The sequence below is a fragment of the Rhagoletis pomonella genome, unplaced genomic scaffold (genome assembly GCF_013731165.1).
Source record: "Rhagoletis pomonella isolate Grant_MI unplaced genomic scaffold, Rhpom_1.0 Rhpom_scaffold_00003, whole genome shotgun sequence".
Lineage (NCBI taxonomy): Eukaryota > Metazoa > Arthropoda > Insecta > Diptera > Tephritidae > Rhagoletis > Rhagoletis pomonella.
Genome location: NW_023458557.1, coordinates 42,717,921 through 42,737,844, shown reverse-complemented (window position 1 = coordinate 42,737,844; position 19,924 = coordinate 42,717,921). Strand labels below are relative to the sequence as shown.

Sequence of the window (19,924 nt, the reverse complement as noted above, 5' to 3'; positions counted from 1 at the left end):
ATGTTGGCGGCATACAATTATGACAAAAACAGAGACTACGAAAATCATGCAGATGTCGCCATTGGACCGATGAATAAAGTTTGTTTCCATTGCCATGCTTTGAAGTTTGCAAAGGAATCACCAGGAATGTGTTGTTCAAATGGTAAAATAGTTTTGCCATCGTTAATTGAGGCACCTGAACCACTACTTAGTTACCTTTCTGGCACAACTCCTATTTCAAACCACTTTTTGAAAAACGTACGCAAGTACAACTCTTGCTTTCAAATGACTTCGTTTGGAGCAACGAAAATTATATCTGAAGGCGGTTACATGCACATCGATCGTGTGATGCACTCCAATATCCAGTGCTGTTTCCCATGGAGAAGAAGGATATCATTTCAACATCAGGCAAGTCGACCCCAGCACAAGTGAGGCGACGACAAAGAAAGTGTCCTGCATGGATTATTATGCAAACCGCATTATGATTCGTGGAAATGAATCCAATCATATCTTAAAATGTCGTGAATTATTCCAACAGTTTATTGCGAACATGTACGCGAAAGTCGAAAGTGAACGTCTTGTTTTCATTCGCTTAAATCAAAAGAAGCTGCGCGTTGAAGAATACGTTCATTTACGTGATGCAGTTGCTATTGATGGAAACATTGCTGACATTGGACAAATGGTAATTTTACCTGTAACATATACAGGAAGCTCGCGACACATGCACGAATACGGGCAAGATGCTATGACGTACGTTCGAAAGTATGGACGACCAGACCTATTCATCACCTTCACTTGCACTCCATCGTGGAGTGAAATATCCGAATTGCTTTTTGCAGGCCAGAGCTCATCGCACAGACATGATCTTCTCGCTCGAATATTCAAGCAAAATCTAATAAGTCTTATGAATGTCATCACGAAGAATTTTGTTTTTGCTGGATGTACTCAATTGAATGGCAAAAGAGAGGCTTACCACGCGCTCACATTTTGATTTGGTTGAAGTGAAAAATTATACCTACACAAATTAATAGCGTTATATCAGCCGAGCTTCCAAATCAAGCTGAAGATCCCATTCTTTTTGAAATAAACAAGAAAAATATGATTCATGGGCCATGCGGTACTTTTAATCCTAATTCACCATGTATGCAAAACGGCAAATGCACAAAGCGATATCCACGTGAGTTGATTACTGAAACTCAAACTGGAGGTGATGGATATCCTCTGTATAGGCGAAGAAATCCCACTAATGGTGGATACACAACTACTATTAAGATGCGAAGTGTAGATATCGACATAGACAATAGATGGATCGTGCCATACTCGCCACTACTTTCAAAAATGTTTAATGCTCACATCAATGTTGAGTATTGTAATTCGGTAAAGGCCATAAAATATATTTGTAAATATGTTAACAAGGGCAGTGACATGGCAGTATTCGGATTAGCAAATCGAGTTGATGAGATCACGCAATATCAAACAGGGCGCTACATCAGCAGTAACGAAGCAGTATGGCGAATATTTGCATTCAATATTCACGAACGATATCCAACGGTTCAACATCTTGCTGTTCATTTGGAAAATGGTCAGCCGGTTTACTTCACCGAAGAAAATGCGCAAAATAGAGCAGAGCAACCACAAAACACAACACTGACTGCTTTTTTCGAATTGTGTACATCCGAAAATTTTGCTAAAACGTTGCTGTATCAAGATGTGCCCAAATATTATACTTGGAACACATCGACAAAAAAGTTCAACAGAAGAAAAAGAGGTGCAATTGTTCCAGAGAATCCTGGTATATATTCGTCCGATGCATTGGGACGTGTGTATACTGTTCATCCAAATAACGCCGAGTGCTATTATTTGCGGTTGTTGCTGCATACAATCAAAGGGCCGACATCATTCCTTGCATTGAAAACCATCGACGGAGTAGAATGCCAAACGTACAGAGAAGCGTGCTTTAAACTGGGCTTACTTGGGAATGATCAGAATTGGAACACAACTCTGACCGAAGCATCACTCACGTGCCATCCAAAGCAAATACGAACTTTGTTTGCGATAATTTTAACAACATGCGCACCATCGAATCCTCGACAACTGTAGGAAATGCATCGTGAAAGCCTCAGTGAAGATATTCTAAGAAAAGCACGTGCAAGCGATCCAAGTCAGGAATATTCGGATGACATTTTCAATGAAGCTTTAATATTAATGGAGGACTTATGCATGTCAATCAACAACAAAGCTCTTTGTCAACTCGGTATGCCAGCACCCACACGAGATAGAAATGCTGTACAAGACAGAGACTTGATGCGAAAACAGCAGTTTGATGCAAATCAGCTTGAACGATTTGTGCAAACGCAAAAAGAGTTTTTAGTTGCTGATCAGAAAAAAGCTTATGACAAAATCATACAACGTGTAACCAAAGGAGATGGCGGAATTATCTTCCTAGATGCTCCAGGAGGGACCGGGAAAACTTTCCTCATCAATTTAATATTGGCGTCAGTTCGAATGCGAAATGGGATTGCAGTAGCAGTAGCATCATCGGGGATTGCATCAACACTACTTGATGGAGGACGTACAGCGCATTCAGCTTCCATTGAATTTGCACCAGACCGAAACACCTACATGCAACATCAGCAAAAACTCTGGTATGGCCATAGTCCTTAAAACGTGCAAAATTATAATTTGGGACGAATGCACCATGGCACATAACAAATCGCTCGAAGCACTTGACCGAACTCTGCGAGATTTTCGTGGAAAAGACCAACCGATGGGAGGCGCTCTTATACTTCTTGCAGGTGATTTTCGTCAAACATTACCCGTTATACCACGATCAACGCCTGCAGACGAGCTGAACGCGGGCTTAAAGGCATCGCATCTGTGGAACTATGTCGAAAAAATTACGCTCACAACAAATATGCGAGTGCATTTGCTGCAAGATACGTCTGCCCAAATATTTTCAAAGCAACTTTTAGATATCGGAAACGGTAAAGTTCATATTGATCGCACCACAAATGAGATATCATTTCCGTCCAACTTTTGTCAAGTGCAGCAGAGCATTCAAGACGTCATCGACAGAGTATTTCCGAACTTAACGATCAACTACCGATATCCGGAATGGCTCCGCGAACGTGCAATTTTAGCTCCGAAGAACGATGATGTTAGTAAATTAAACGGTCAAATTCAATTGAAAATTCCAGGAGAAGCAGTCGAATATAAATCGATTGATACAGTAATGGACAAAGATCAAGCTGTTAATTACCCAACTGAACTTCATAATTCTTTGGAGCCACCTGGAATGCCTCCTCATTCGTTGGCGTTAAAAGTTGGATCACCAGTGATGCTTATTCGGAACTTGAACGCGCCGAAACTGTGCAACGGAACCAGAGTGATAATAAAAAAATTAACACCGAATTTGATCGAGGCAACAATCATCAGCGGTAAATTCAAAGGCGAAGATGTGCTAATTCCACGTATACCGATGATTTCCAACGATTTACCGTTCGAATTCAAGCGGCTTCAATTCCCTTTGCGTCTTGCCTTTGCTATAACTATAAATAAAGCACAAGGGCAAATGCTTTTCACATGGCCAATTATACGTCGCCTGTTCACGAGTTGGGACACCACAAAATTTATATATTTACACACCAAATGAAAAAACTAAAAATATTGTTTATCCCTTAGCATTAAATAAAGTAAATAAAAAGGTATTCAATTTCAAATCTCTAAATACATGTGTTTTTCTTTGGCGTAGCAACGCGCGCCGGGTATTGCTAGTATATATATATATTTCATGATCCAATGATCGGATCTAAACCAGATTAGTATGGGACCACCTCTGAGACACTACCTTTCCGATGCAATAATTATCGAAATCTGTTGACGTGGTCCAAAGTTATACGGTAACATACATAAAAAATAAAAAATAAAATATTCCGACGAACTGATAACCTCCTCCTTTTTTGGAAGTCGGTTAAAAATATATTTTCTAAAGTTTTGCCTGAAAATATGTCAATTTATAGTTATAGTTTATTTTGGAAAACAGACCTATGTTTTGGGCAAAACGAATGGTTATTGTGATTCTTAAAATATGCAATTCAATGTTAAATACATAGTTATAAGTTATAACTATTGAACTGATCCCTTTATAAAACAAACAATACAAAATTTCAATGTAAATACTTTTAAATAATTTAAAACTTAAATTTAAGTTGAAATAAAAATCACACCAAATTATAAATTATAAATTTCTATATACATATTAGGGTGCCCATCGAAAATGCTTTTTTTGAAAATTTCCAGACCCTACGCCCTAAATTTTATTTGTTTTGATGAGAAATATTATTGCCTATTTTTATAGATTATTTAAGGTCATTTAGAGGTCGCGACCTGTCGATTTAGGCCAGAAAATAGGATTTTGTAGATTTATGAATTTTTGAAAGACTATTTTTGGTTCGATTTCAAAGATCGAATATAATCTGAGAAGAGGATATATAGGCCTTTGTGGTGTATAATAGTCTATTGTCGGACTAGGCTTGTTGGGATTTTTCATCGGGTAAATTAAAAAAATACACATATTTCTCTTAATTTTTTAAATTTTGACCATCGATAATTTCTACAATTTCAAAATAGGGAGTACTATCTAAAATTAAATCTATTTTCAAATAAACTGATACCTCATTTATTGCAATCGCATAAAAATTGTCAAATTTAGGCGACTTTCCTTAAATACGACCTTGAATTTATATGTGTATATGTACGGGAATTTCAGATTTTTTGAGCAATGTGGCTCAGGAGTTCTTATTTATTCAAAATTGATAAATACAATCGCTCTTTAGCAAAAAGTGGGTTTTCAAGAAATTTTAGGAAAATGGGGGTGGCACCGCCCACATATATGATATATGCGTATCTCAAAACCTACTTGACCGATCTCGACCAAATTTGGTATACACATTGTGCTTACCCTCCTTAAGTACAACATTTTTGAGATCGGACAAAACCTACTCCCTAAAAACATAGCTAGCTTTGAGTTTTTTCTTGTCCGATTTCAAAAATTTTCAATACGGTGCTTAAGAAGCCTAAGCGCAATGTGTTTACCAAATTTAGTTGAGATCGGTGGAGTAGTTTTTGAGATACGCATATATCATATAAGTGGACGGTGCCACCCCCCCTTTTCCTAACATTTCTTGAAAAACCCACTTTTTGCAAAAGAGCGATTGTATGTATCAATTTTAATAAATATTGATGAACTCCTTAGCCCCACTGCTTAAAAATCTGAAATTCCGGTACATGCACACAAATAAATTCAAGGCCGTATTTAAGAAAAGTCGCCTAAATTCGACAATTTTTACGCGATTGCAATAAATGATGTATCAGTTTATTTGAAAATAGATTAATTTTAGATAGTACTCCATATTTTGAAATTGTAGAAATTATCGATGGTCAAATTTAAAAAATTAAGAGAAATATGGGTATTTTTTTAATTCTCCCGATAAAAAATCTCAACAAGCCTAGTCCAACAACAGATTATTATATACCGTTTAAAGTGCCTATATATCTTCTTCTCATATTATATTCGATCTTTGAAATCAAATCAAAACAGTCATTCAAAAACTGGTAAATCTACAAAATCCTATTTTCTGACCTAAATCGACAGGTCGGGGCCTCTAAATGCCCTTTAAAAAATCTATAAAAATAGGCAATAATACTTCTCATAAAAACAAATAAAGTTAGGGGGTAGGGTCTGGAAATTTCCAAAAAAAAGCATTTTCGATGGGCACTTTAATACATATATATTTGGCACGGGGAATGTTTCACATTGTACATATGTAACTTTTTAAAACATAGTTCACACTACAACAAAAACATAAAAATGTATGTATGCAAAACCCAGGAAAATTCAATAAATTTGCCTACAAGTTGACACTGTTGTATAACTAAGTGCCAGTTTGAAGTTGGTAAAAAATCGCGTTGATTTTTGGCAGTTTCTTCCAAACAAAAAAATGTCGAACAGACTTTGTGTACTCGTCTTGTTTAAGCAGCCACGGCTTGAACTCTTTGTTTGAAATCCATTCGTCACTAAAATTTTTGACTTTATTGTCGATTAAATAGCATATGTCGGCCGCTGTGGTGTAGTGGTAAGCAGTGCGCGCTTCCACTCCGCAACGCCTGGGTTCAAGCCCTGGTCAAAGCAACATCGCAAAAAATGTAGAAAAAGGTTTTTTCTTAACAGCGGTCGTCCCTCGGCAGGCAATGGCAAACCTCCGAGTGTATTTCTGCCATGAAAAACAGCTTCTCATAAAAATACAATCGCCGTTCGGAGTCGGCGTAAAACTGTAGGTCCCCCCGCTTTGTGTGACAACATCAAGGCGCACGCCACAAATCGGAGGAGAAGCTCGGCCAAACACTAACATATGTGTAAGCGCCAAACTATTATTATAAATAGCATATGTAAAATAAACATATGTATATGACTGTACTCGTATGTACATTAGGCTCGGTCAATGTTGATTTTAATAAATCGCATGGTATTTCCTGATTCTTCAGATAATTTTTTTTATAAATTATTTGTACAATACTTAATATTCTACAAATAAATATCAGCAGCACTGGCTGCAAAGGCCTTCGGCTGTCTGTTATTATATAAAGCTTATTTGTATTGAAATTAGATACAAAAATGCGAGGATAAATTATTACTTAGAAGGTAGGGTTAATGAATTAATTAAATTATCTACATGTGTACATAGTTACTTATATCATATTTGTCGCAGTAAATCAGTTTCTTTAAGGAAATTATAAATAATTTCCACATTTTTTGCCGTGGGCTCGTGCAAAAGCTGGAATGGATCGACGAAACCAAGAAGCAAGAAGCTAGTATGTGTTCCAACGTTGCATTTTCGTCGCAAAATAGACAGCTACTATGCGGGGCACGTTGCAGTAAATGAGCATGTGTAATTATGGTGTAGCCCAGACGTAAGCGGGTGAAGGGCCTGATGGCACGTAGTGGGATGTCTGGAGTAGGGATGTTGCGAATGTGGAATTTTAGACATCCGAGGATGCGTATGCGGATGCGAATATTAAACTGCTAACATCCGCGGATGCGGATGCGAATGCGGATGTCAAGTATTTTTAAGCAACAATTAGAATCTGGCATAATGGCGAGATCGTTGTTTAAACAGCGCTTACAAGCTAATCCAGATGTGACAAGTTTTTCTAAAGCTTTTTAAAAAGAAACTTTCATTCTCAATTCTTTGGCTGTTTCAGAATATGGGGAATCTGTAACTTCATCAGCGTTTTTCGATTTTTCGACTGGTTTGAAAAATGTGTGCTTATGGCGAGCTAAATCGGTGGATATGGAAAGTAAATTATTACTTTCCAGGAATGAAAATTTTGAACAAAATTCTGTTTTCAAAGTCGTGTTTTTTATAAGCATTTTCATCTCAGAAAGTTACGTAATTCTTATCTAAGTAAAGGTCAGACCTATAGCTTTTTAATCCTTTGAGCATATATTCTCTTTATAGCCAGACGTTGATCATTTCTGCTTTAAATCCCTATTGAAGGAGCTTACTCTTTGACTTTAAATAGCAAAGAAGGGACAATTTTACCGCAGAAGTTTTTAACCAGGATCCAATGTATATCCCTACGAAAAAAATATTGTCCGACAAGTTAACAAAATTACTGTTTTTAAAATTTTTGCTAAAAATAAAGAAGAAGAGCCTCATTTGAAATTATTGAAACGAATATATGTATGTAACATCAAAAGCAAATCACGAAAATTTGCTTAAGAATTACAGTGTACACTTTCTTATTTTTTGGCTAGTAGATTTTTTAAGATTACTCCAAAAAATCATAATAAAGAAAGAAACCAATGCAGGTATTTAAAGAACAGCAAAAAAATTATTAAAGGACTATGTCCTCTTTGACGTACGTCAAAGGTCAAGTAGAAGTGGGAACTTGAATGACTGCCCATTGATAGCTCGTTTATATAATATATCAAATATTATATATCGTTATCAAAATTGATAAATATGATATTTGACCAGTTTTGTTACACAAATACTCCCTCGACCACAGGCAAAAATATTGGCTACAATTTGTCATATTGTTTGCCATATATACGTTTTATCCGTGCACTTGCACAACATTCGCATTCGCAAAAGCTCCGCATTGATTATTGCGAATGCGAACGTTAAAATTAATGCGGAAACACCGCGGTTGCGAATGCGAATGTGAATATTCGCAACAACCCTGGTCTGGAGTATAGATCGGTTTTATTTTGAAAGGGTTGATTTTCGAATAGTGATGAACATATCCACTCCAGTTATTTAATGCGCTATTTTGTCTTTGTTGAGTAATCTCAGTTAAGAGGTCTTGCTTACTAAAATAACCTAACGTCAAAGTTGGAGTATTTGCTGCATTTTTCGCAGCTGCGTCCACTTTTTCGTTACCCGATATCCCTGTGTGCCCTGGGATCCACATCAGTTTGAGTTTGTTTGGATATTTCAAGAGATTATTGCGTATGGCTACTATTTCATTTTGTGAATTTTGCGGTTATTCTATGGCTTCAATACAAGATTTGCTATCCGTGCATATTATGAACTGTGCTTTGGTGTGCTTTACATGAGAAACTGCTTCTAATAACGCGGCGACTTCGGCCGTAAACGCTGAACAGACTGTGTGGAGTGTCCCGTGTCTTATCAGGTCGCAATTTTCTTTTATAACTGCGAATGTTGTATAGTGAGCTGTTTTAGAGCCGTCGGTTTATAAAAAATTCTATCCGAGACCAGAGTATTTCGACTTCCCGGAAGCAAAAAGTTGTCTATATTGTTCGCTTGTGGTCTTGTCTTTTGTTGCTAGTAGTTTCAGGGTCTTGATAGCAAAGGACACGTTTTTTATCATCCATTGTGGACGAGTTTCAGGTTCAAGGATACGTTTATAAGATGTTAACTCAAGTTGTTTGGCAACGTTGACACATTGCTCAATGACTGACAGGCGCTTAGGTTTCCGTTTCTTCGAGAAGGCCTTCTGGACGTCTTTGGCCAGAATGGTGTTCGGTGTAAAAAGAAGCTTTGGTAGCAGACGGCGGGTGCAATCGATAGTCCTCTCCGTTATAGTCGGCAGGCCAGTTTCGGCAAAAAGATTCTTTAATGGTGTCGTTGGAAAAGCCCTTATGCTTCTGCGTATGGCCACATGATAAGGGGTGCAAAGGTTTTTCAACATAGAGCTATCGCCGAAGATAGGTAGAGCCTAGTCAATCTTGGAGAGCATTAGAGCCTTAGTGATGTTGATGAGCGTGGTTGGATGAATTAAGCTTTTTTAGACGTTAGATATTTGATTATATTTAGTCGCGTTAGCAGACAGTCTTTAACGTATTTGCAATGAGCCTTAAAGCTATATTTAGAATCTAATATTAGCCCTAGAATTTTAAGTTCATTTACCAAAGACCATGTCCCAATTTCGGCTAAAATGTTATCGCAAAGTCTTGACGTGTTAGTAAGATTTGCATTTTTTGTATAAAAAATAACATCGTCAGCATATAGCTGGCATTCGATGCCGCGATGGTTATAAGTGTATTGAATAATCTCTTCAAAAGCTATTGTAAAAAGGAAGGCAGATAATGGAGACCCTTGCGGGGATCCATTGTGTAATGGAGCTATGGAGGATAGGAAACCATTTAATTTTACTGTGCATTTTCTGCCGTAAAGAAAGTTCTTGACAAATTTCTTGATTTTTGGGCCTAGCTTCCGTTTATCTAATTGTCTCAGTACAATATGGGCGCCAATTCGGTCGAATGCTTTCTGAAAATCGATTGATAGAATATTGACATGGTTTCTAGCGGATAAAGCGCTTGTTATGAAGTGATCTAGGTGCAAAAGAGCGTCGATAGTGCCATAACCTTTTCTATATGCGGTTTGATTGGGGCTTATTAGTTTTCTGTTTCTGCAATACCACGTTAGTCGGTTAACTATAATTTTTCAAGAAGTTTCCCCAAACAAGGTAAGAGTGATATCGGCCTATAGTTGTTGACATCAAAAGCTGACTTGTTGGGCTTCAGGATGGGAACTATGCACGATGTTTTCCAGGCCTGGGGAAAGTTTCCGGTTTCAAATATATTGTTATAAAGGTTGAGTAGCCGATGCTTGGCCTGAATAGGCAGGTTTTGAATAATTGAATATGTAATTTTATCAAGGCCGGGGGTCTTGCCTTTAACCGATGAAAGAGCGAATTCGAGTTCAGTTAATAGAGTTTTCGACCCTAGTTGCTTGGCGGGAGGTGGTAGCAAATAATATATGGGTTGCTCATTACTTATTTTTCCAGATTTTAGATTGCGTGTCTGAGAAGTTTGCGTCAGATGAAGCGAGTGAGAGGAAAGAGGTGCAATGGTTGGCAATGTCAATAGGTGCAGTTAATGGACCATTTTGAGTTTGAATGTAGATAAAAGGAGGCTGTTTAGGAGACCCAGTTAGCATTTTGATATCATCCCAAATTTTCTTTGGGTTAGAGGAGGGGTTTATCTTCTCAGTGAATTCTTCAAACGTTTTCCTTTTGGCTTGTTTGGCAGAAAGTCTGAACAACGCATTAACCTTTTTATATAGACACAGGTTTTACGCTGAACGCGTTCTCTTGTATTCATGCCATGCATTCTGCTTTGTGAGACGTAGTCTGGACAAGTCAGAGTTCCACCAAAAATTCTCAAAATTTTTGCACTCTTGATTAGGGTTGGAGGAAACTTGTGCGGCATATTTGTCCGAACTTTTTCCAGTCCGCTTGAACAGTTTTGAATTTTGATGTAAAATTAAATGTACTTTGATTATTTGGGGAATTAGTTTGAATGAGGATTGGAAAGTGGTCACTGCCAAATAAGGAACTAAGCACTTTCCATGTGCATTGAGGCGCTAGATTAGCAGAGCAAAACGTGACATCAATACTAGAAAAGGTGTTGCGGGTTGAAAAATGTGTGGCGGATCCGTCGTTTAGGCAGATCAGATTGGATGCAAGTAGAATACCTCCAATTTTTCCACCTCTTGAGTTTACGTATGCAGAGCCCCAGATTGTACTCCATGCATTAATATCACCTCCTAAAATTAGCGGATCATCGAATTGCCTTATCAATTGCAGAATATCGGAAGAAGAAAACTCTTGAGTGGGCGGAATGTAGGTACAAACTGCTACTAGTTTTGTTGGTGAGTTTATTTCAACGGCCACTGCAAAAGATTAGAGGGGACGGGCAGTACTTTGTGTGATATGCTTCTTTTTATTAGAATGGCGCAGCTTTGTTTTTTTGTGGTTATGTGCGGAAGATTATGAAAATGGCTGATTATATGGGACATGAGTTTCATTTAGGAAGATAATGGATGGAGCGTATGAAGAAATAAGAGTTTCAAGTTCGTGATAATTATTTACATAGCCGTTCATTTTCCATTGTACGATCGACAGCATAAGGAAATAAGAAAAGAGAAAAGAGAGAAAATAGATAGAGAGTAAATGAATAGTGAGAAATTAGTATAGGCAACTACGAGTATGCTATGCTTGACATAGCGTGTCTAGTTGCGTGGAGTTTTTATGATTTGGAGCTATCAGCGAAATGCGCAGTGTCGTTTAACTTATGGTCTGATTATGCATGCTTCGCATAACTTCGCACAACTTCGCATAAACTTCAAACTGTAATTTCGTATGTATTTTTTTATGTATTTAGTGTGTATTCTATTACCCAGAAATTAGCAGAACTTTTAAAAACTTAGGGATCTGTTGAGCCTAAATTTTGCTTCATATTTGCGAAGTATGCATAATCAGACCATTAGTGTTTTCTAAGGTGGAATGCATTTCTTTGCTGAGCTGAGAATTTAGAAAGGAAGAGAGATTTGTATCCGTACTTTGAGAGAGTGCAGATGATGTGGTGAGGTTTATTATATTTGATTGTAATGTAGAGGTGGATGGTGTATCGTGTGGTGAAGTTATGGGAATGAGATTTGGTTTAATATTTGTTTTTGTTGTTTTTTCAGTGACTTTATTAGTCTGCGTTCAAACACGGAAACTCGAGTTTCTTATTATCGGCGATTTCTCTTTTGGTGTTGCCCTTTGCATTCACACACAGAAACTCTTTTGCACGCAATTGTTGTTGTCAGCTGTGAATCGCCAACTGGAATTACTCAGACGAACGGGAGCGCAAAGCGTGTTTCCCCTTTCCTCGTCGCTCTCTCCCCTACAAGCTTCGAGTTTCCGCAACAAAAGTTTTCGTGTCTGAACGTCGACTTAATAATGTTGCTGGCTACGGGAGCAGAAAGCTTAGTAGTTTCCGAGAATGATTGGAGAGGGATGGTGGGGGGAGCTTGCCCTCTGTATTTTTGTGATGCTTCGCGCATACTGCACTTCTCTATTGTTTTTATTTTTAGTATTTCTTTCGCTTGTTGGAATTTTGGTCAGCTGATTGAGGCTGAGGAATGCTCGCCAGAACAATTCGCGCACATTGTTCTTACGCAGTCTTCTTCGTTGTGCGGAGGGAAATTACAATTGACACAAGCTCATGATTCAATAATACAAGGTTAGATAATTATTGACAGCCGCGGTTTGACACTCCCTTACAAAAGGTTGCATTTGCGAAGGATTGGGAAAGGGGAGCAATGAAATGCATTGCTGCGATAATGGTAGTAGAAAAGTACCCAAAGTAGGCAAATAGTAGTGAAATTCCTTTTGTAAATTCTAATGTATTTGCAGGAAATCTAGAATTTTAAACGAAATATTGAACGAAATGTTAATATATCTACGTGAACTACGCAATTTTTGTGTTACTTGGCCGTATAAAAACTGCAAAAAGACTCAAAATTAATATAAAACTACTATGAGATTTATGTAAACATCCAATTTAAAAGCAGTTTATGTTTTCATCAGTTAAATGTGCTTCATATACATATACAAATAAACATATTGCACAAACGCTTATACTTCTATTTCACAGCAAAGCAACACTTTTTCCAAGTAAATTTGCAAAGAAGCAACACTTTGCCACTGCTAAGGGAGCGGTGCGAGAGAGACAACTGTCAGTTTATCGAACCTTGTATTATTGAATCATGACACAAGCTGGGAGATTTTTACAATGCTTTAAAGTAGGGATGGGCGGCAGAACAGCTCGCGCGCAGCAGCGCGGGCCAGCAGGTGCTTGATGCGGGGTAAAAATTTAAAACCGAAAGGGTAAGCAATAGCCGTGTACGTGTATTAACCCATTTTATGCAATGTATATTGCCAAATGCTATTATATTCACCTCTTTGTTTAAAATTGATTATACATATGTAAAAAATAGTATGTGCTAATTCATACTGGCGAACAATAACGTGTTAACGATCTTGCTTGCGCATGACGGTAGAAAACCGTCATATAAAAAGGTTGTCTTGCGCATGATTGTCCTTTTTTTCCAAGCAAATTTCTAACGAAAAATTATCTGCGCGAGAACAACCCCTCCTTTTGAAAATTTGCGACCAACTGAACGCTGACAATGCAAAAGTGAATTACAAAACAGCTAATACATGAACGAAAGACACAAGATCATGCCTTCCCGAAAGAAAGAAAAAAGTTATTTTCTAGCTGTTGAAATCTCGACGCCATCTTTGTTGTAAGAAGTAAAGAACGAAGAGAACAAAAAAAACCGCGTAATTATTGAACGCATGAATAATCATTTTTATTATGCAAATTCTTCTATAAATCATGTCGTTGTGTTAAATTATTCGTTACCTTATGTGTGCACACGTTGTCACAAGCGAAAATTAAGAAAATTGCAGTAAAAAGCCACCACCAAATTGTAAACAACGAACAAATGTTAACAAACGGCTAATGTCAAAGTCGCCCAACTTTTTTCCTAAATGCGATTATAACGGGCTACTAAGAAGAAGGCGTGATCTTATATTTTTGGTTCATGCAGCTAATATGCGCGCAAGCAAGTCACATGATTCAATAATACAAGGTTAGATAATTATTGACAGCCGCGGTTTGACACTCCCTTACAAAAGGTTGCATTTGCGAAGGACAGAGAAAGGGGAAGAATGTAATCCCTTGTTGCGAAAATGGTAGTAGAAAAGTAAGCAAGGTGGGCAATTAGTAGTGAAATTTCTTTTGTAAATTCTTATGTATTTGCAGGAAATATGGCATTTTAAACGAAATATTGAACGAAATATTTATACATCTACATGAATTACGTAATATATGTTCTATTTAGCTGTATAAAAATTGCAAAAGGTCTCAAAATTAAAATAAAACTACTATGAGATTTATGTAAACATCCAATTTAAAAACAAGTTATGTTTTCATCAGTTAAATGTGCTTCACATGCATATACAAATAAACATATTGCACAAAAGCTTATACTTCTGTTTCACAGCAAAGCTACACTTTTTCCAAGTAAATTTCCAAAGAGGCAACACGGTGCCACTGCTAAGGGAGCGGTGCGAGAGAGACAACTGTCAGTTTATCGAACCTTGTATTATTGAATCCTGTGCAAGTCGGTACTCACCACCTGTGTTGCCATTTCTGTTTCTGCCGTCCGGCCAGATTAATAAACAAAAATCGCTAGAATCCTGCTAAATCATTTAAATTCTGTAAACTCTTATGAAAACAAAGTTGCTTTTATAATTTAGCAGTTAAACTTCATTTGATAAAATTAGAGATCATATGTTTATAAAAAACCATCAGTTTTTTAACAAAAACAAAATTGGAACTTCGTTATATGGTTTTATAACCAGTGTTGGGATTTTGTGGCATTAAATAAAGTATTAAAATTGGTCATAAGAATGTCGAATTAAAATCTTCAAATCGTCAATAATATATAGATATGCATACATGCAGCTTTTTTCATGTTAGCTGAGCCGAAGGTACCTAAAAATATTCAACAACTATATAATACTATTAGAGTACCTTTCCCGCCATGTTCAGTGCTTATTTAGTGCATTTTATTCTGGATACGAAAATCTTTTTATATAGTATAGTATGTACAATGTACAATGTACATACATATGTGTATAAATGCATTGTTTCAAATAAAATATATATCTTGATTGAATTAAAGTGAACATTCAATTGGTTCTATAAAAGTTTAAAATCGTTATTAGTGCGTTACTATTTATTTTGGTTTTTGATAAATACAACAATACTTATATCTTGGACCGATCACTAATGTACTATAGATGTATACTAAATTTTACTGAAAAACATTTTTTGATGCTTTGATTTGTCCCAAGTTTTGGTGCTTTTAGGAAAGTTGGCAGCCATGGGGTCTCACATTCGTGAGTACTCACATATACTTGTTCTCTCATTCCGATCACACATACAGATGCAATTCGCGTAAAATTTTCTGTTTCCCCCCGGGCATAACTACCTCACCTCATCTACCCACCGGTTTGCACATTTGCCCGCGGTTTGCACGTTTGGGAATTTTGCCCGTATGTGCACAATATGCCCATTGCAACTTTAAAGAGTGGCCAAGCTTTTGGCAAGATTTACACCGCATTGGGTTAGGGAAATATGGGCAAACTGAAACTTTCCTCCATGCAACATTATTTTTTTCGGGAAGCTTGTAGCTTTCAAAGGTTAGGAGTAGTGCACCTGTTGGAGTCAGGACTCCTTCAGTTTTTCTCTGAAATCTATAAATGGATGTAACACCATACGCTTCTAAGCCGTCTACAATTTCTTGGTCAGGGACGTGATTGAGGAACGGGGCGAAAATTGTACCTTTGACACAATTGAGCTGCTCGTGGTATTTTGCTTCGATTTGACAGATTCCTGGTAGGTTTTTTACGTTGATGAACTTTTCAGTAATTTTTTTGTTTTTTCGTAAGTAGCAAAAGATTTGCATCTCTCTTCTCTGTGATCCTAACATCTTTACTTATGGCATTTAGAGCTTTATGTAGCAAAAATCACGAAAAACGTGATAGAGGTTTATTGTTGTCGCACGATTTGAGAACAATGAATTTAGGATCGTCATTCCGTGTAAAATTTACCGGAGGTAGTTCAGGAAACTCTTCCAAGGGTTTGTTGGCTTTTTTCTTTTTGATTGAGGACTACAGGAAAGCGGGGCAAACCTGTTTTCCCCTAGGTTTGTAGCAGGGTTGTTGCGAATATTGCGAATTTTAACATTCGCTTTCGCATTCGCAAAAATCAATGCGGATCTTTTGCGAATGCGAATATTGAAGGGTTCGAAAATTACAGTTATTTTTTTGACGAGTTAAACTTGGCCAAATATTTTTTATTCTGAAATAAATATACTTTCCGGATAATAAACAAACCGCTTATCCAAATTAAAAAAGTTTGGTAACCAATGAAAGAGGACTGAAATAGCTTTATTATGCGGATAGGACGGAATATAAAATCCTAGGCCAAATTTAACTCGGAAAAAAAATAACTGTTATTTTCGGTCCCTGGAATATTGTGCAAGTGCACAGTCGTATATCTAACCAGTCATAGAAGAAAGCATTAAAAATGAGTTACAAAAACTAAAGTCGAAAAACGCTGATGACGAGACAAATTCCGAAACAACCAAAAGAATGAGAATGAAGAATTCTTTCGAAAAAAACGGTGTTTAAACAACGATTGTGCCATGATGCTAGATTGTGAAGATGAAAGTCAGGAGGATACACCCGACATTTGCAGCCCCGATGAAATTCTCAAAAAGTAATTATTGCACCGCAATAAAAATAAATAAATTTAACTAAAACTCCTCTCAACTGGTGCAGTGTCAATCGAAAAGAATTTACAACTTTGCCAAGTTTCAAGGTTTTCAAGTTTGTCGCCTCGAGCGAGTAGTTATATAGTGGCGCAGGTTTGATTTACGACCCTTCAAAGTTTTTATTATATAAAATGTTTCAATTTGTAAATTCAAGTACTAAAGAGCATTCAGTCTTACCATGAGTTTAATTTTCTCCGAACCGGTTCACTTTTCACTTTTGGTTTTCATGTACATATTTACTATGGGCGGAATACAAATTTTCGGGTGATTTTTTTTCGGGCAAATCTCAGGCTAAGGCAGATTATTAAAAATTATTAAGCTTTCCATTTTTTATTTACCTAAATCACCTAATTTACCCACCTAAATTATTTACTAAAAATACATGGCATCCGCGTTCGCATTCGCATCCGCGGATGTTTAAAATTCCACATTCGCAACATCCCTAGTTTGTAGCCCCAGGGGGCATGTTGCACACTTATATTGTTAGTCGCACAGTAATATGAAACTTTGTCAATGTAAATGCACAAAAGAAAGAAACACGTGGGAAAATGCGAATGATGAAGACAAGAACACTGCACTAATGCGGGTGTAAAGTCAAACGTGATCCGCTATAGAGAGCAAACGTATGCACACGGCGGAGTTTAAGGTATTGGCCCAATGCACGCTTGCTTTGCTTACTTTAGTTTGCTTTGCTTTACTTTGAAGGCTTTTATGGCCTAATGGTAGCTTTGAACGCTGTCATAGTAGTCAGCTGATTTTCAATGCGCGCAAATATACCCGCCATTCTTTGTTGTGCCAGCAAGTATAATTGTGAATTTTAGTTAAAATATATGTTATTAAACAATTATTTGTTACTAAGAACATTATTTTTTACAGATACCTTGCTTTTTTATCGTTCCGGTTTTGGTGAAGCTGCATTTAGCTGCGCCACTCACCACCCGTGTTTATAAGACGTAATATTCAATTGGAGGTAAAAGAGTTTATATTAAACAATTATTTGTTGCTAACAACATTATTTTTTTTCAGATACCTTGCTTTTTATCGTTCCGGCCACCAGATTCGTTGGTTTTCATAAAGTTTCATTTGGCAGTACAAAATGTTGACTCGAAATGCTGAACAAGTTTTGAGAATTTTCCTAATTTTAGCGAAAATGCGTAAATTAAAACTGCGATTAAAACAGAAGCGCCGATTTTGGGTTCGGAAATTGTACTTAGAGCGACACAAATATGGATTGTTTGAAAGTTCATTAAGAAACTTGGCTGCAGATGAGGAGCAGTTTAACAAGACATTAAGAATGCCCTTTTCGTTATTTAATGTGCTGCACGAATTTCTGGAGGCTTCGCTGACCAAATATTCAATCAGAACACCAATATCGAGCCGCTGCAGACTATTTATAACCCTGATGTAAGAGAAAATCGGTTTTACTTAATAGTATACGTATAATTTTCCATATATGTATCTGGTTTTATTTTTTTGTTGCAGATATTTGGCTCACGGTGGCACTCGGCAATTCCACACAATAGTTCACAGGATCGGCCTGACGACTTTCAGGAAGATTACGTTGGAGACATGTATGACCATATGGGATCTGTTAGCTGACCTGTATGTGGCGACCCCGTCAGAAACGGAATGGGGACGTATTTCCAATGAGTTCAAGTCGCTGTGGAATATGCCCAACTGCGTTGGTTCCATCGACGGAAAGCACATTAATATTACCTGTCCAGCGAATTCAGGGTCGATGTACTATAATTACAAAGGCAATTATAGTATCGTGCTTTTGGCCGTATGTGATGCCAATTATACCTTTACCTGCGTTGACATCGGAGCATATGGAAGTCAAAGCGATGGCGGTGTCTACCACTTTTCAAAACTGGCAGATGCTATTGAAAATGATAGGCTCGGCCTTCCACATGATCAGCCTCTGCCAGGAGAAACCGAGCCATTTCCACATTATTTAGTAGGAGATGCTGCTTTTCCCTTACGGCGTTATTTAATGCGACCATATCCGGGTAGAGGTATTCCAGAAGAGCAAGAGTATTTCAATAAAAGACTCTCTCGTGCAAGAAGAGTTATAGAAAACGCATTTGGAATACTCACTGCCAAATGGAGAATATTGAGAACGACGCTATGCATGGCCCCGAAAAATGCAGAACAAATAGTGAAAGCTTGTATTGTCTTGCATAATTTTATTAAGCTTTCGTGTGCAAACTATGTAGCAAGCGATTTTGTTGATCGCTACGAAGAGGATGCCACCATCGCTGGCTCATGGCGAAACGAAGTAGTTCCATTGCCCTCAATAAGTAGGGTGTCATCGAACCGAGGCAGTTCAAATAATTATGATTTAAGGGATGCTCTGAAGACACATCTTTTTAACAATAAAATTTAAATAATTACTACTCACTGAATATGCTTTGTTTTTATTATTTAAGATAGAAAACAAAAATTTGAACTCACAGTATGAGGGCACTTATTGGTAATGTTTTAAATGTCGTCACATCTTTCAGGTTTTTAAATTAATTTTTGTTCAAGGTAAGTATGGCGTTAACATAACATATATTTCATTCAGTCTTTTAAGTTAAAACCGTTTTACACAGTATAGTGGTTACAAACAATATACCTTTCAGTCAAACCTTTGAAATCAAACTGGATGTCATTTAAATTTTTAAATTTCGTAAATTCAATTTTTATAATTTTTATATTGAGCATAGACGTATTGAAGTACGTCCATTTGAAAATCTAGGCGGCTCTCTTCTGGGACCTTCTCAAACACTTCGCCAATCGCACCCAAGAAATTGTTGTGTGTTTTTTTTTTTGACTATCCACAAACTGACTTACTTCGTTGACTAGATCGTTAAAGGCGGCGTTCTCATCGTTTTTTTTCTTTTGTCTCTTAGCCGGCGTTGGGGCAGTGGTTTCTTGCTCTTCTATTATAATGTTCCCACTCTCGCCTATTTGGAATCCAAAGGAAGTATCCAGTATATCTGGTTCTTGTCCGAGAACTTCTGGCGTTTGGGAGACGATGTTTGTTGTTGTTCTTAAAATATGTACATATAAATTACAATTTAAAATATAAATACTTGTTGTACAAATGTAAAGTACACTTACTGTCTGGGCGTGACCGTGTCTTTCAAAAACAACATAGCATCGAAATAAGGCCAAGTTCGTCTCTGAAGTATCTGAAAAAAAATAATGTTGTTAGCAACAAATAATTGTTTAATATAAACTCTTTTACCTCCAGT

General features: G+C 37.1%; 4 protein-coding genes across 5 annotated transcripts; 3 read left to right on the top strand and 1 right to left on the bottom strand.

Annotated features, from left to right (window-relative positions):
• The first annotated feature begins 356 nt into the window (after positions 1 to 356).
• LOC118736245 lies at positions 357 to 2,079 on the top strand. Its single transcript, XM_036466335.1, has 3 exons — positions 357 to 407; positions 518 to 729; positions 1,011 to 2,079. Exons 1-3 carry the CDS (start codon positions 357 to 359, stop codon positions 2,077 to 2,079), a joined length of 1,332 nt encoding a protein of 443 aa, XP_036322228.1.
• Positions 2,080 to 2,677: 598 nt separating this feature from the next.
• On the top strand, positions 2,678 to 12,522 carry LOC118736244 (ATP-dependent DNA helicase pif1-like). Its single transcript, XM_036466334.1, has 2 exons — positions 2,678 to 3,546; positions 12,369 to 12,522. Exons 1-2 carry the CDS (start codon positions 2,678 to 2,680, stop codon positions 12,520 to 12,522), a joined length of 1,023 nt encoding a protein of 340 aa, XP_036322227.1.
• Positions 12,523 to 17,233: 4,711 nt separating this feature from the next.
• LOC118735221 (protein ALP1-like) lies at positions 17,234 to 19,090 on the top strand. Its single transcript, XM_036464873.1, has 3 exons — positions 17,234 to 17,655; positions 17,712 to 18,089; positions 18,168 to 19,090. The coding sequence occupies exons 2-3, from the start codon at positions 17,782 to 17,784 to the stop codon at positions 19,069 to 19,071; spliced, it is 1,212 nt and encodes a 403-aa protein (XP_036320766.1). The 5' UTR covers positions 17,234 to 17,655; positions 17,712 to 17,781; the 3' UTR covers positions 19,072 to 19,090.
• LOC118735222 lies at positions 17,911 to 19,890 on the bottom strand. Of its 2 annotated transcripts, XM_036464875.1 has the most exons (3): positions 19,791 to 19,890; positions 19,521 to 19,719; positions 17,911 to 19,050 (listed from the first exon to the last, which is right to left on the bottom strand). In XM_036464875.1, exons 1-3 carry the CDS (start codon positions 19,823 to 19,825, stop codon positions 19,027 to 19,029), a joined length of 258 nt encoding a protein of 85 aa, XP_036320768.1. In that variant the 5' UTR covers positions 19,826 to 19,890; the 3' UTR covers positions 17,911 to 19,026. The 2 variants fall into 2 exon arrangements, with proteins under 2 accessions (XP_036320768.1, XP_036320767.1); XM_036464874.1 differs by having other exon boundaries at positions 17,911 to 19,719.
• Between the last annotated feature and the right edge of the window lie 34 nt (positions 19,891 to 19,924).